Genomic DNA, 12,625 nt, shown 5'->3' on the forward strand with positions numbered 1-12,625 from the left:
CCACAGAAGAAGAAATAATAGTCAAAGTGAGCATGACTAACTACAGAAGAAGAAACAATAGTCAGAGTGAACATGATTAACCACAGAAGAAGAAACAATAGTCAAAGTGAAGATGACTAACCACAGAAGAAGAAACAATAGTCAAAGTGAAGATGACTAACCACAGAAGAAGAAACAATAGTCAAAGTGAACATTTTTATTTTTATTTATTTCACCTTTATTTAACTAGGCATTTATTTAACTATTGATACACCATTCTTAAAAGGGGAAGATAGTAGATTGATTATCACACACTATTTATGTGGCAAATCAGGAAGCTGATTAACCAGCATGATCATTACACAATAAAAAGGTAATTCTAAAACGTGCAGTTTTGACACAGAACACAATGCCACAGATGTCTCAAGTTTTGAGGGAGTGTGCAATTGGCATACTGACTGCAGGAATGTCCAACAACCGAGTTGTTGCCAGATAGTTGAATGTTCATTTCTCCACCATAAGCCACCACCAACTTCATTTTAGAGAATGTACTGAGGAGTATGTCTGTCTGTAATAAAGTCATTTTGTGTGAAAAAAACGAAGTATTATTGGCTGGGCCCCTGCCCAATCATGAGAAATCCATAAATTAGGGCCTAAGGAATTTATTTCAGTTGACTGATTTCCTTCTATGAACAGTACAATCTTTGAAATATATATTTTGGTTCGGTATAGATAGTTTATAACTATAGAGAATATCTTCCAATGCCCTTAGAAAGACACTGACTGACTGACAGTCATTCTGTTGCCTCCCATCATCACATCAGCAGCACAGTGAGTAAAGCCAGGAAGAACAAATATGTGTCTTCATGCTGGAACCTGTGTGACCCACATATTAAGACAGGCAAGGCACACACAAATACACACCCATTCACACTGTGCTTGGTCTTCCTGTTAAGGGCCCAGGAAACATTATCTGGTAGGGGACAGCTGTAGGTTCACGGGAGAGAGGGGGAGAGGGAGAGAGGGAGGGAGCGAGAGAGCGAGAGAGAGAGGGAGGGAGGGAGCGAGAGAGCGAGAGAGCGAGAATGGTAGTAGAGGCTCATTATCCAAAAAACATGCAGGACAGCACACAGCAGGGCCCTCCATCCCGCCCTCCCTCCCTCCCGTTCCAATCAGAACAGGGACAGAGGATCTCACAGAGATACCAGGAGACCAGAGGCAGCCTCTCTTGGCAAGGCTACGGATCTGACTGTGATTCTGGTGAAAGAGTTAGAGGTTCGCTCCAGTCCCTCATCCATCATTCTCTCTCTTTCTTTCTTTATTTCCCCCTCTCCAATTCTTTCTCTCGTAATATTATGTTTCTCCCCATGCAGGTGGCCAGGGTTGCCTGCTGCACTGTGTGATGTGCAGTAGTCAGCTGTGCTTGTGGAGGAAAGGTGTCAGGGGGAGGAGAGAGGACAGCGAGCCAAGTGGGGGACTGAGGGATGTAGAGGAGGAGTGGAGGTCACTGGGTTGTGCTGCTGTAAACACTAGAGGATGCCAGCTCTCACCAGCCTTCCTCTATCCTTCTCTCCCTCTCTCTCTCCATCTCTATCCATCCCCAGGGATAATCCAGTTCTATGTTTCTCTAGTCTCCTCTCCTCTTGTGTTCTCTTGTCTCGTCTCCTCTAGTGTTCTCTTGTCTCCTCTCCTCTAGTGTTCTCTAGTGTCCTCTCCTCTAGAGTTCTCTTGTCTCCTCTCCTCTAGTGTTCTCTAGTCTCCTCTCCTCCAGTGTTCTCTAGTGTCCTCTCCTCCAGTGTTCTCTAGTCTCCTCTCCTCCAGTGTTCTCTAGTTTCCTCTCCTCCAGTGTTCTCTAGTCTCCTCTCCTCCAGTGTTCTCTAGTCTCCTCTCCTCCAGTGTTCTCTAGTGTCCTCTCCTCTAGTGTTCTCTAGTGTCCTCTCCTCCAGTGTTCTCTAGTGTCCTCTCCTCCAGTGTTCTCTAGTCTCCTTTCCTCCAGTGTTCTCTAGTGTCCTCTCCTCCAGTGTTCTCTAGTCTCCTCTCCTCCAGTGTTCTCTAGTCTCCTTTCCTCCAGTTTTCTCTAGTCTCCTTTCCTCCAGTGTTCTCTAGTCTCCTCTCCTCTAGTGTTCTCTAGTGTCCTCTCCTCCAGAGTTCTCTTGTCTCCTCTCCTCTAGTGTTCTCTAGTGTTCTCTCCTCTAGTGCTCTCTAGTCTCCTCTCCTCTAGTGTTCTCTAGTGTCCTCTCCTCTAGAGTTCTCTTGTCTCCTCTCCTCTAGTGTTCTCTAGTCTCCTCTCCTCTAGTGTTCTCTAGTCTCCTCTCCTCTAGTGTTCTCTAGTGTCCTCTCCTCTAGAGTTCTCTTGTCTCCTCTCCTCCAGTGTTCTCTAGTGTCCTCTCCTCCAGTGTTCTCTAGTCTCCTCTCCTCCAGTGTTCTCTAGTGTCCTCTCCTCCAGTGTTCTCTAGTCTCCTCTCCTCCAGTGTTCTCTAGTCTCCTCTCCTCCAGTGTTCTCTAGTGTTCTCTCCTCCAGTGTTCTCTAGTCTCCTCTCCTCTAGTCTCCTCTCCTCTAGTGTTCTCTAGTCTCCTCTCCTCTAGTCTCCTCTCCTCCAGTGTTCTCTAGTGTCCTCTCCTCCAGTGTTCTCTAGTGTCCTCTCCTCCAGTGTTCTCTATTCTCCTCTCCTCTAGTCTCCTCTCCTCCAGTGTTCTCTAGTGTCCTCTCCTCCAGTGTTCTCTAGTCTCCTCTCCTCCAGTGTTCTCTAGTCTCCTCTCCTCTAGTCTCCTCTCCTCTAGTGTTCTCTAGTCTCCTCTCCTCTAGTCTCCTCTCCTCCAGTGTTCTCTAGTGTCCTCTCCTCCAGTGTTCTCTAGTGTCCTCTCCTCCAGTGTTCTCTAGTCTCCTCTCCTCTAGTCTCCTCTCTTCTAGTGTTCTCTAGTCTCCTCTCCTCTAGTCTCTTCTCCTCCAGTGTTCTCTAGTGTCCTCTCCTCCAGTGTTCTCTAGTGTCCTCTCCTTCAGTGTTCTCTAGTCTCCTCTCCTCTAGTGTTCTCTAGTGTCCTCTCCTCTAGTGTTCTCTAGTCTCCTCTCCTCTAGTGTTCTCTAGTCTCCTCTCCTCTTGTCTCCTCTCCTCTAGTGTTCTCTAGTCTCCTCTCCTCTAGTGTTCTCTAGTGTCCTCTCTAGTGTTCTCTAGTCTCCTCTCCTCCACTGTTATCTAGTCTCCTCTCATCTAGTGTTCTCTAGTCTCCTCTCCTCTAGTCTCCTCTCCTCTAGTCTCCTTTCCTCCAGTGTTCGCTAGTCTCCTCTCCTCTAGTATTCTCTAGTTGAGAAGAGTGTCTCTCTGTATGTAGCCTTGCTAATGTTTGGAGTGTGAATAGCTATCTTTTAGTGGGAGGACATTGCGGCACTTTTCAAGGCTTTCACTCACACAACATCTCTGATCAGGATATGTCGATCTGGCTGGCCTTGCCTGTACAGATGGAGCCAGTGTTCTAGTGAAGCTGATGTTTATGTTTATATCCTCTTTCTCAGCGGCACGACCCTGTCTCTTTTGACCTGCGCTCATGAGCACATTCACAACTGAGCTGGAGGGTTGTTAGGGTATGTGGAGGACTAGGAGTATTTTGCCTAGTTAGAAATAAATAAATACTTTCAATTCCTTTTGCACACCTGCGTTTCCATGGAGGATGTCATATTGTTATAACGATGCTTCTGCCTAGCAACAAGAGATAAGAAAAACACAAATCCCATTGCTTTAGAGTCAGGTAAACCAGATGTGGAGACCTGCATTGTGATGGGGGTCATACAGTGTTCTGCTGCTGTACGTGACAAGGTGTTGGGTCTGATTAGCTAGAGAAGCCTGGAGAAACCATTACTTCCTATAGATCTCTCTCTTAAAGCCATTTCCTACAGGGGATTGGGTTCCCCTCCACTCTGCCGTACATAAACCCACTCCCTCATGCTGGGAAGTTACAAGAAGCAGGCAGAGAGAAAGGGGTATCTCAGCTCGGTGCAGCAATGGCCAATTAAGTGCTTAAAGGATTTTGTTGGCTTTCAGGAGGTTGGTGTTTCCTGGCGTGAGTCTGTCTTTGATCTGTGTGGGGCGGAGGGAGGTGTAGGAGGTGACTAGAAGCATGTTCAGAGGGAGTTGCATCCACACTCTCTGCAGACTTCTCGTGTGGATGCACGCTATCACCCTTGGTATAGAGCACATTGTCAACAAGGCCTTGTGGGTAGGTGTATGACGCACATGCTGTGGCCAGTGGTCCAGCCAATCGTGGGATGACAATCCCTGGTTATTTATAGTCTACTCTGATAGAAGTGGTCACTGCGGCCATGTCCACGTTGTGATGGACCGGTGACAGTCCCCAATTCTAGGAGTTGGGAGGTGGAGGAGGTGCACCATGGTGACTAGGAGCAGGTTCAGGGGAGTGAGACAACGAGATGGTGGAGAGGAGAAGGTCGTATTCCACACACACATTCACATGTGTGCATACACATGCTCACACACAGACAAACACACATACACACACACCTTCACATGAGTAGAGACACGTACACACACATGCATGGCTCACATGCATAAACACTCATAAACACTGTCATACATAGGCACACATTGTGCCGACCTTGCATACTTGAGGCTGACTAGGATTTCAGCCTGTAGTTTATGAGAACATGTTTTTTCTGTGTGTACAGACAGATACACCCGAGCTGGGAAAGTGATTACTGGCACGCCGTCTATAGATGGAGCGTTGTTGGTTTTTCATTACCTTCTGTCCTCTCGTAAATCTCTCCAGTTTATCTTCAACATTAGCGCTGGGGAGAGGAATTAGCTAGGCTCTGACCCTCTGATAGCAACCCACAACCATCCTGCCTCTCAGCTTTTACAATACTGCTGTGACATACTTTTCCAAATTGTTCCTGGACTGAGTTACTGGGGTATACATTTCATAGAGTGCTTAGTGCACTGCTTTTGATGAGAACTCTAGTCAAAAGTAGTGCACTTTGCAGAGTATAGTATGTGGTTTGTGTTCTCTTCATTTAGTCTAGATAAAGAACACTGTCTCTCTAATGTCTGTAGTGTTTATATGATGCTGCGGATCTATGATGTTGTAGTCAGGCTGAATGAGATCATTTGTTCCCCGTAAAACGCCATTTCCCTCTGTCACATTAGTTCGGCCCTGTTGTCCTTATCTATTAGACAGACGGCTTCTATACCCCCATACTAATGGGTCTTTTATCTGGGAAAATGTGTCTCTGACTGTCTATAAGAGTGGGTTTGATTCCAGCGATGGAAGTGGTATATTTTTACATTACAGAAAATGATGAAAATCCTGTCCAAAAGTGGTGGGAATACCTGTTGACGAGTTGTAATGCAACTACTCGATACATTAGCCACTGTCAGGGTTATATGTATAAACAGGAAGTGAAAGCGATATGTTATGAAGGGGCGATGATGAGGAGGGGATGATGTGTGTGTTCGGAGGCATGTCTTATACCCCATGTCATTAGGCTGACACAGAGAGACATTGTGATTTGATAAAGAGGGGAGATGGTTGGTCAAAGCCATTCTCATGTGTGGATGCATAATATCACCCTTGGTATAGAGCACATTGTCAACAAGGCCTTGTGGGTAGGTATATGACGCACATGCTGTGGCCAGTGGTCCAGCTAATCGTGGTATGACAATCCCTGGTTATTTATAGTCTACTCTGATAGAAGTGGTCATTGCGGCCTTGTCCACGTTGTGACGGATCGGTGACAGTCCCCAATTATAGGCTATGGTAACACTGTGGCGGTTTCCTCTTGTCATTATGTTGTTGCTGTAGATCAGTGTTGTGGTCTGTAGATGACACAATGCATGTCAAATCTACGTTCCTGTCTAACTAGAGTGACTGGTTTTGGTGTTATTATGCCCTTTGTGTCAAAGCTAATCTCTGCCAGTGTCGACCTCATGTTAACCCTTTCTCTTCCTCTCTTTCTGCAGTACTACGTGATGACTTCAGACAGAACCCTGCTGATATAATGGTGGCAGCGGGCGAGCCTGCAGTCCTAGAGTGTATGCCCCCTCGCGGGCATCCTGAACCTAGCATATCCTGGAAGAAGGACGGTGCCAACATCGATGACAGAGATGAACGAATCACTGTGAGTGGAACTGGTTATATGTGTGTATATGTGTGTGTTTTGCATGTGTGAGTGAGATTTTGCAAAGTATTTGATACCATATTAATGTCAGTGTAAACTTCACATTGATTGATTTGGCCCCTGTTGTTTCACCAATAGTGATTTCTAACTCCAAATGAGCAAACTGCAGTTGTTCTAACATTTAATGTGAGAGACCCAGAATTAGTCTTGGTTCATTAGTCAAGCAGCAGACCATTGATTAGGATCCTGCTGAGTAAGATCAGCCAGTAGAACAAACACTCTCACTAGTATGAGTAAATGAAAAAGTTAATGAAAAAGAGGAAAGTTGGTCTCTGCAGCACGGAGGGAGTGGAAACGTTCCCTCTCTATATCTGATTTATACAGCGTTCGAGGCCAGCCACCAATTAGTCTGTTTTTCATTTCAGAGTGTAGTGAAGGGATCAGCAGTATCAATCACCCCCCTGCTGCTGCTGAGTAGAGCAGTAGAGAGCTGACCTTGATGGGCCCACTGCCTCCGCCATATAACTATCTGCACTTTCCCTATAGGTAGTTACAGTATATGGTGGAGGAAGTGATTGTGTGTTTGATATCTCTGACTGGCTGAGTGTGTAGGGTGGATGGAGCTTCAGTCAGCTTATTTCTATTTTTTATTTCATCTTTATTTAACCAGGTAGGGCAGTTGAGAACAAGTTCTCATTTACAACTGCGACCTGGCCAAGATAAAGCAAAGCAGTGCGACAAAAACAACAACAAAGAGTTACACATGGAATAAACAAACATACAATTAATAACACAATAGAATAATCTATATACAGTGTGTGCAAATGTAGTAAGATCAGGGAGGTAAGGCAATAAATTGGCCATAGTGGCGAAATAATGACAATTTAGCATTAACATTGGAGTGATAGATGTGCAGATGATGATGTGCAAGTAGAGATACTGGGGTGCAAAAGAGCAAAAAATAACAATATGGGGATGAGGTAGTTGGGTGGGCTATTTAGAGATGGGCTGTGTACAGGTGCAGTGATCAGAAAGCTGCTCTGACAGCTGATGCTTACAGTTAGTGAGGGAGATATGAGTCTCCAGCTTCAGTTATTTTTGCAATTTGTTCCAGTCATTGGCAGCAAAGAACTGAAAGGAAAGGCAGCCAAAGAGGTGTTGGCTTTGGGGATGACCAGTGAAATATACCTGCTTTAGCGCGTGCTACGGGTGGGTGTTGCTATGGTGACCAGTGAGCTGAGTAGAGTGTTGGATGCTATTTTGTAAATGACATCGCCAAAGTCAAGGATCGGTAGGATAGTCAGTTTTACGAGGAAAGGAGGCTTTGTTGCAAAATAGGAAGCCGATTCTAGTTTTAATTTTGGATTGGAGATGCTTCATGTGAGTCTGGAACGAGAGTTTACAGTCTAACCAGACACCTAGGTATTTGTATTTGTCCACATATTCTAAGTCAGAACCGTCCAGAGTTGTGATGCTAGTTGGGCGGGCGGGTGCGGGCAGCAATCGGTTGAAGAGCATGAATTTAGTTTTACTAGCATTTGAGAGCAGTTGGAGGCCACGGAAGGAGTGTTGTATGGCATTAAAGCTTGTTTGGAGGTTTGCTAGCACAGTGTCCAAAGAAGGGCAAGAGGTATACAGAATGTTGTCGTCTGCATAGAGGTGGATCAGAGAATCACCAGCAGCAAGAGCGACATCATTGATGTATACAGAGAAGAGAGTCGGCCCGAGAATTGAACCCTGTGGCACCCCCATAGAGACTACCAGAGGTCCGGACAACAGGCGCTCCGATTTGACACACTGAACTCTATCTGAGAAGTAGTTGGTGAACCAGGCGAGGCAGTCATTTGAGAATCCAAGGCTGTTGAGTCTGCCGATGAGAATGTGGTGATTGACAGAGTCGAAAGCCTTGGCCAGGTCGATGAATACAGCTGCACAGTATTGTCTATTGTCGATGGCGGTTATGATATTGTTTAGGACCTTGAGCGTAGCTGAGGTGCACCCATGACCAGCTCGGAAACCAGATTGCATAGCGGAGAAGGTGTGGTGGGATTCGAAATAATCGGTGATCTGTTTGTTAACTTGGATTTCGAAGACCTTAGAAAGGCAGGGTAGGTCTGTTAGTATTATATTAATATTAATAGTAAATAGTCTGCTTCTTTGTTTTTTTCGTATATATTTTAACCTCTATGGGCTAGGTGGGACGCTAGCGTGCCACCCGTGGTGCACTCCATCAACAGCAGGTGCATTTCAAGAGCGGCAAATTTGAATCCAAATAAATGTCAAAATTCAAATTTTTCAAAAATACAACTATTTTACACCATTTGAAAGATAAACATCTCCTTAATCTAACCACGTTTTACGATTTCAAAAAGGTTTTACGGCGAAAGCATAAATTTAGAGTATGTTAGGACAGTACATTTACAAGAGTTGTGTGTAATGTTTTGTCAAGTCAAAGACAGGGTCACCAAAACCATAAAACCAGCTAAAATGATGCACTAACCTTTTACAATCTCCATCAGATGACACTCCTAGGACATTATGTTAGACAATGCATGCATTTTTAGTTCTATCAAGTTCATATTTATATCCAAAAACAGCGTTTTACTATGGCATTGATGTTGAGGAAATCGTTTCCCTCCAATAACCGGCAGTCAAGTCAGCGTCACAAATTAAATAATTAAAATTAGAAAACATTGGTAAAATATTATATTGTCATTTAAAGAATTATAGATTTACATCTCTTGAACGCAATCAACTTGCCAGATTTAAAAATAACCTTACTGGGAAATCACACTTTGCAATAATCTGAGCACTGCGCCCAGAAAAATACGCGTTGCGATACAGACTAGACGTCATGTTGGGGAGATCTAAAATCGAAAATACTATGTAAATAATCCATTACCTTTGATTCTCTTCATCAGATGTCACTTCCAGGTATCACAGGTCCATAACGAATGTAGTTTTGTTCAAAAAAGCTCATCATTTATGTCCAAAAATCTCCGTCTTGTTAGCACATGATCTAAGCCAGCCGGACTTCTCGTCATGAACGAGGGGAAAAAATATATTTACGTTCGTTCAAACATGTCAAACGTTGTATAGCATAAATCATTAAGGGCCTTTTTAACCAGAACATGAATAATATTCAAGGTGGACGAATGCATACTCTTTTATAACGTATTGGAACGAGGGTACCCAACATGAACTCGCGCGCCAGGTGTCTAGTGGGACATCATCGTTCCATGGCTCTTGTTCGGTCAGATCTCCCTCCAGAAGACTCAAAACACTTTGTAAAGGCTGGTGACATCTAGTGGAAGCAATAGGAAGTGCCAAAATATTCCTCAGCCCCTGTGTTTTTCAATGGGATAGGTTTAAAGTCAATACAACACATCAGGTATCCACTTCCTGTCAGAAAATGTCTCAGGGTTTTGCCTGCCAAATGAGTTCTGTTATACTCACAGACACCATTCAAACAGTTTTAGAAACTTTAGAGTGTTTTCTATCCATATATAATAAGTATATGCATATTCTAGTTACTGGGTAGGATTAGTAACCAGATTAAATCGGGTACATTTTTTTATCCAGACGTGCAAATGCTGCCCCCTAGCCCTAACAGGTTAATCTCACTTTCCATCTACGAACTGAATATACTTTCCTGCAACCCGCCTCACCCAATGTGGTACGGATCTGCTATTTTTATACGTTATAACTGGAACCTCCATCAGTAGCTAGCCAGCTAACTAGCTACTAGCTAGTAGTCATTGTTAGCCACTGCTAGCGGTCTTCACCTTTAGCTCGGACACCAGCCAGCTTTAGCTCGGTCAATACCTGCCAGTCTGCACAGCGCGATATCAACCCAGAGCACATCGGACTGCTTTTCTCTACCACATCACCAGATTCCTGCCGCAAGCTCTGGACCATTACACTGGATCATCACAGCTAGCTAGGTGCAAACGAGTGGCTATTGTTGGCTAACGCCTCTGTCCCGAAGCAAGCACCAGTTAGCCTTGAGCTAGCCTCAAGCTAGGCCCATCTCCCAGCCAGCCCGACAAAGTATACCAGCTAATTCTTGGGCTACAATACCTCTTGTGCCAATTGGCCGGGACCCTTTATTGTCGAAACGGAGCCCCACCGATTTTTTCACTCTAGAGCGCACAGTCCCGATCAACATGCCTTAGATAGCTCTTTTGTCCCACCCCCCACACATGCGGAGACCTCACCTGGCTTAACTGGTGCCTCCAGAGATGTAAACTCTCTCATTGTCACTCAATGCCTAGGTTTACCTGCACTGTACTCAGAAATCTGCTCCTTTTATTCTCTGTTCCCAACGCACTAGACGACCAGTTCTTATAGCCTTTAGCCGTACCCTTACCCTACTCCTCCTCGGTTCCTCTAGTGATTTAGAGGTTAACCCAAGCCCTGTAGCCCCCGGTAGTACACCTATTCCCCAGGCGCTCTCATTTGTTGATTTCTGTAACCGTAAAAGCCTTGGTCTCATGCATGTTAACATCAGAAGCCTCCTACCTAAGTGTGTTTTATTCACTGCTTTAGCACACTCCTCCAACCCTGATGTCCTAGCCGTGTCCGATTCCTGGCTTAGGAAGGCCACCAAAAATTCTGAAATGTCCATCCCCAACTACAACATTTTCCGTCAAGATAGAACTGCCAAAGGGGGTGGAGATGCAATCTACTGCAGAGATAGCCTGCAGAGTTCAGCCAGGTCTGTGCCCAAACAGTTTATACTTTTAAAATCCACCTTTCCAGAAATAAGTCTCCGCTTGTTATAGACCCCCCTCAGCCCCTCCCATCTATCTTCAGAGTGCGTACTGTTAGGTGACCTAAACTGGAATATGCTTAACACCACAGCCATCCTACAATCTAAGCTAGATGACCTCAATCTCACACAAATTATCAAGGCACCTACCAGGTACAACCCTAAATCCGTAAACATGGGCACCCTCATAGATATCATCCTGATCAACTTTCCCACTAAATACACCTCTGCTGTCTTCAACCAGGATCTCAGCGATCACTGCCTCATTGCCTGCGTCTGTAATGGGTCCGCGGTCAAACTACCACCCCTCATCACTGTTTAACGCTCACTGTCACTACCAATAAATCTATAATAATCGTTAATTTCAAGAAGCATTTTTCTACGGCTGGCCATGCTTTCCACCTAGCTATCCCTACCCCGGCCAACAGCTCTGCACCCCCCGCAGCAACTTGCCCAAGCCACACCCCCCCACTTCTCCATCACCCAAATCCAGATAGCTGATGTTCTGAAAGAGTTGCAAAATCTGGACCCCTACAAATCAGCTGGGCTAGACAATCTGTACCCTCTCTTTCTAAAATGATCTGCCGAAAATATTACAACCCTTATTACTAGCCTGTTCAACCTCTCTTTCGTATCGTCTGAGATCCCCAAAGATTGGAAAGCTGCCGCGGTCATCCCCCTCTTCAAAGGGGGAGATACTCCAGACCCAATCTGTTACAGACCTATATCCATCCTGCCCTGCCTTTCTAATGTCATTTACAAAATAGCCTCCAACACTCTACTCAGCAAATTGGATGCCATCCGTTATGTCACCAAAGCCCCATATACTACCCACCACTGCGACCTGTATGCTCTCGTTGGCTGGCCCTCGCTTCATATTCGTCGCCAAACCCACTGGCTCCAGGTCGTCTATACGTTTTTAGTAGGTAAAGCCCCACCTTATCTCAGCTCACTGGTCACCATAGCAGCACCCACTCGTAGCACGCGCTCCAGCAGGTATATGTCACACCCAAAGCCAATTCCTCCTTTGGTCACCTTTCCATCCAGTTCTCTGCTGCCAATGACTGGAACGAACTGCAAAAATCACTAGCTTAAAGCACCAGCTATCAGAGCAGCTCACAGATCACTGTACCTGTACATAGCCCATCTCTAAATAGCCCACCTAACTACCCCTTCCCCATATTGTTATTTTTATATTTTGCAATTTTGCACCCCAGCATCTCTACTTGCACACTCATCTTCTGCCCATCTATCAGTCCAGTGTTTAATTGCTATATTGTTAATATTTCGCCACTATGGCCTATTTTTTGCCTTACCTCCCTTATCCTACCTCGTTTGCACACAGTGCATATATACTTTTTCTATTGTATTATTGACTGCATGTTTGTTTATTCCATGTGTAATTCTTTGTTGTTGTTTGTGTCGCACTGCTTTGCTTTATCTTGGCCAGGTCGCAGTTGTCAATGAGAACTTGTTCTCAACTAGCTTACCTGGTTAAATACAGGTGAAATATATATATATATATATATATATATTATTATATTTTTTTTACACGGGACAAGGCAAACACACGTCCGACTGCTACGCCATCTTGGTTTGATAGGGATGGACAGAGAAGATGACAGTAAAAGCATAGGTCTGTGTTGGTTATGATCAGATGTTGACTCATGTTTAACTAGTTTCAGCTTTAACTTCAGTTTCTACCATCTGCCAACAACATCACATTGGACATTTGGCCAGTAGGATGA

General features: G+C 44.8%; 1 protein-coding gene across 3 annotated transcripts in view; it reads left to right on the forward strand.

Moving 5' to 3' along the window:
- Positions 1-12,625, forward strand: part of robo1 (roundabout, axon guidance receptor, homolog 1 (Drosophila)) — a 652,577-nt gene that overhangs the window by 500,405 nt on the left and 139,547 nt on the right. For all 3 annotated transcript variants that reach the window (XM_045703986.1, XM_045703985.1, XM_045703987.1), the window contains one exon: positions 5,949-6,106. In XM_045703986.1, the coding sequence (XP_045559942.1) occupies positions 5,949-6,106 (158 nt within the window). The remainder of the gene's footprint in view (positions 1-5,948; positions 6,107-12,625) is intronic.

Source organism: Salmo salar, chromosome ssa20, assembly GCF_905237065.1.
Source record: "Salmo salar chromosome ssa20, Ssal_v3.1, whole genome shotgun sequence".
NCBI lineage: Eukaryota > Metazoa > Chordata > Actinopteri > Salmoniformes > Salmonidae > Salmo > Salmo salar.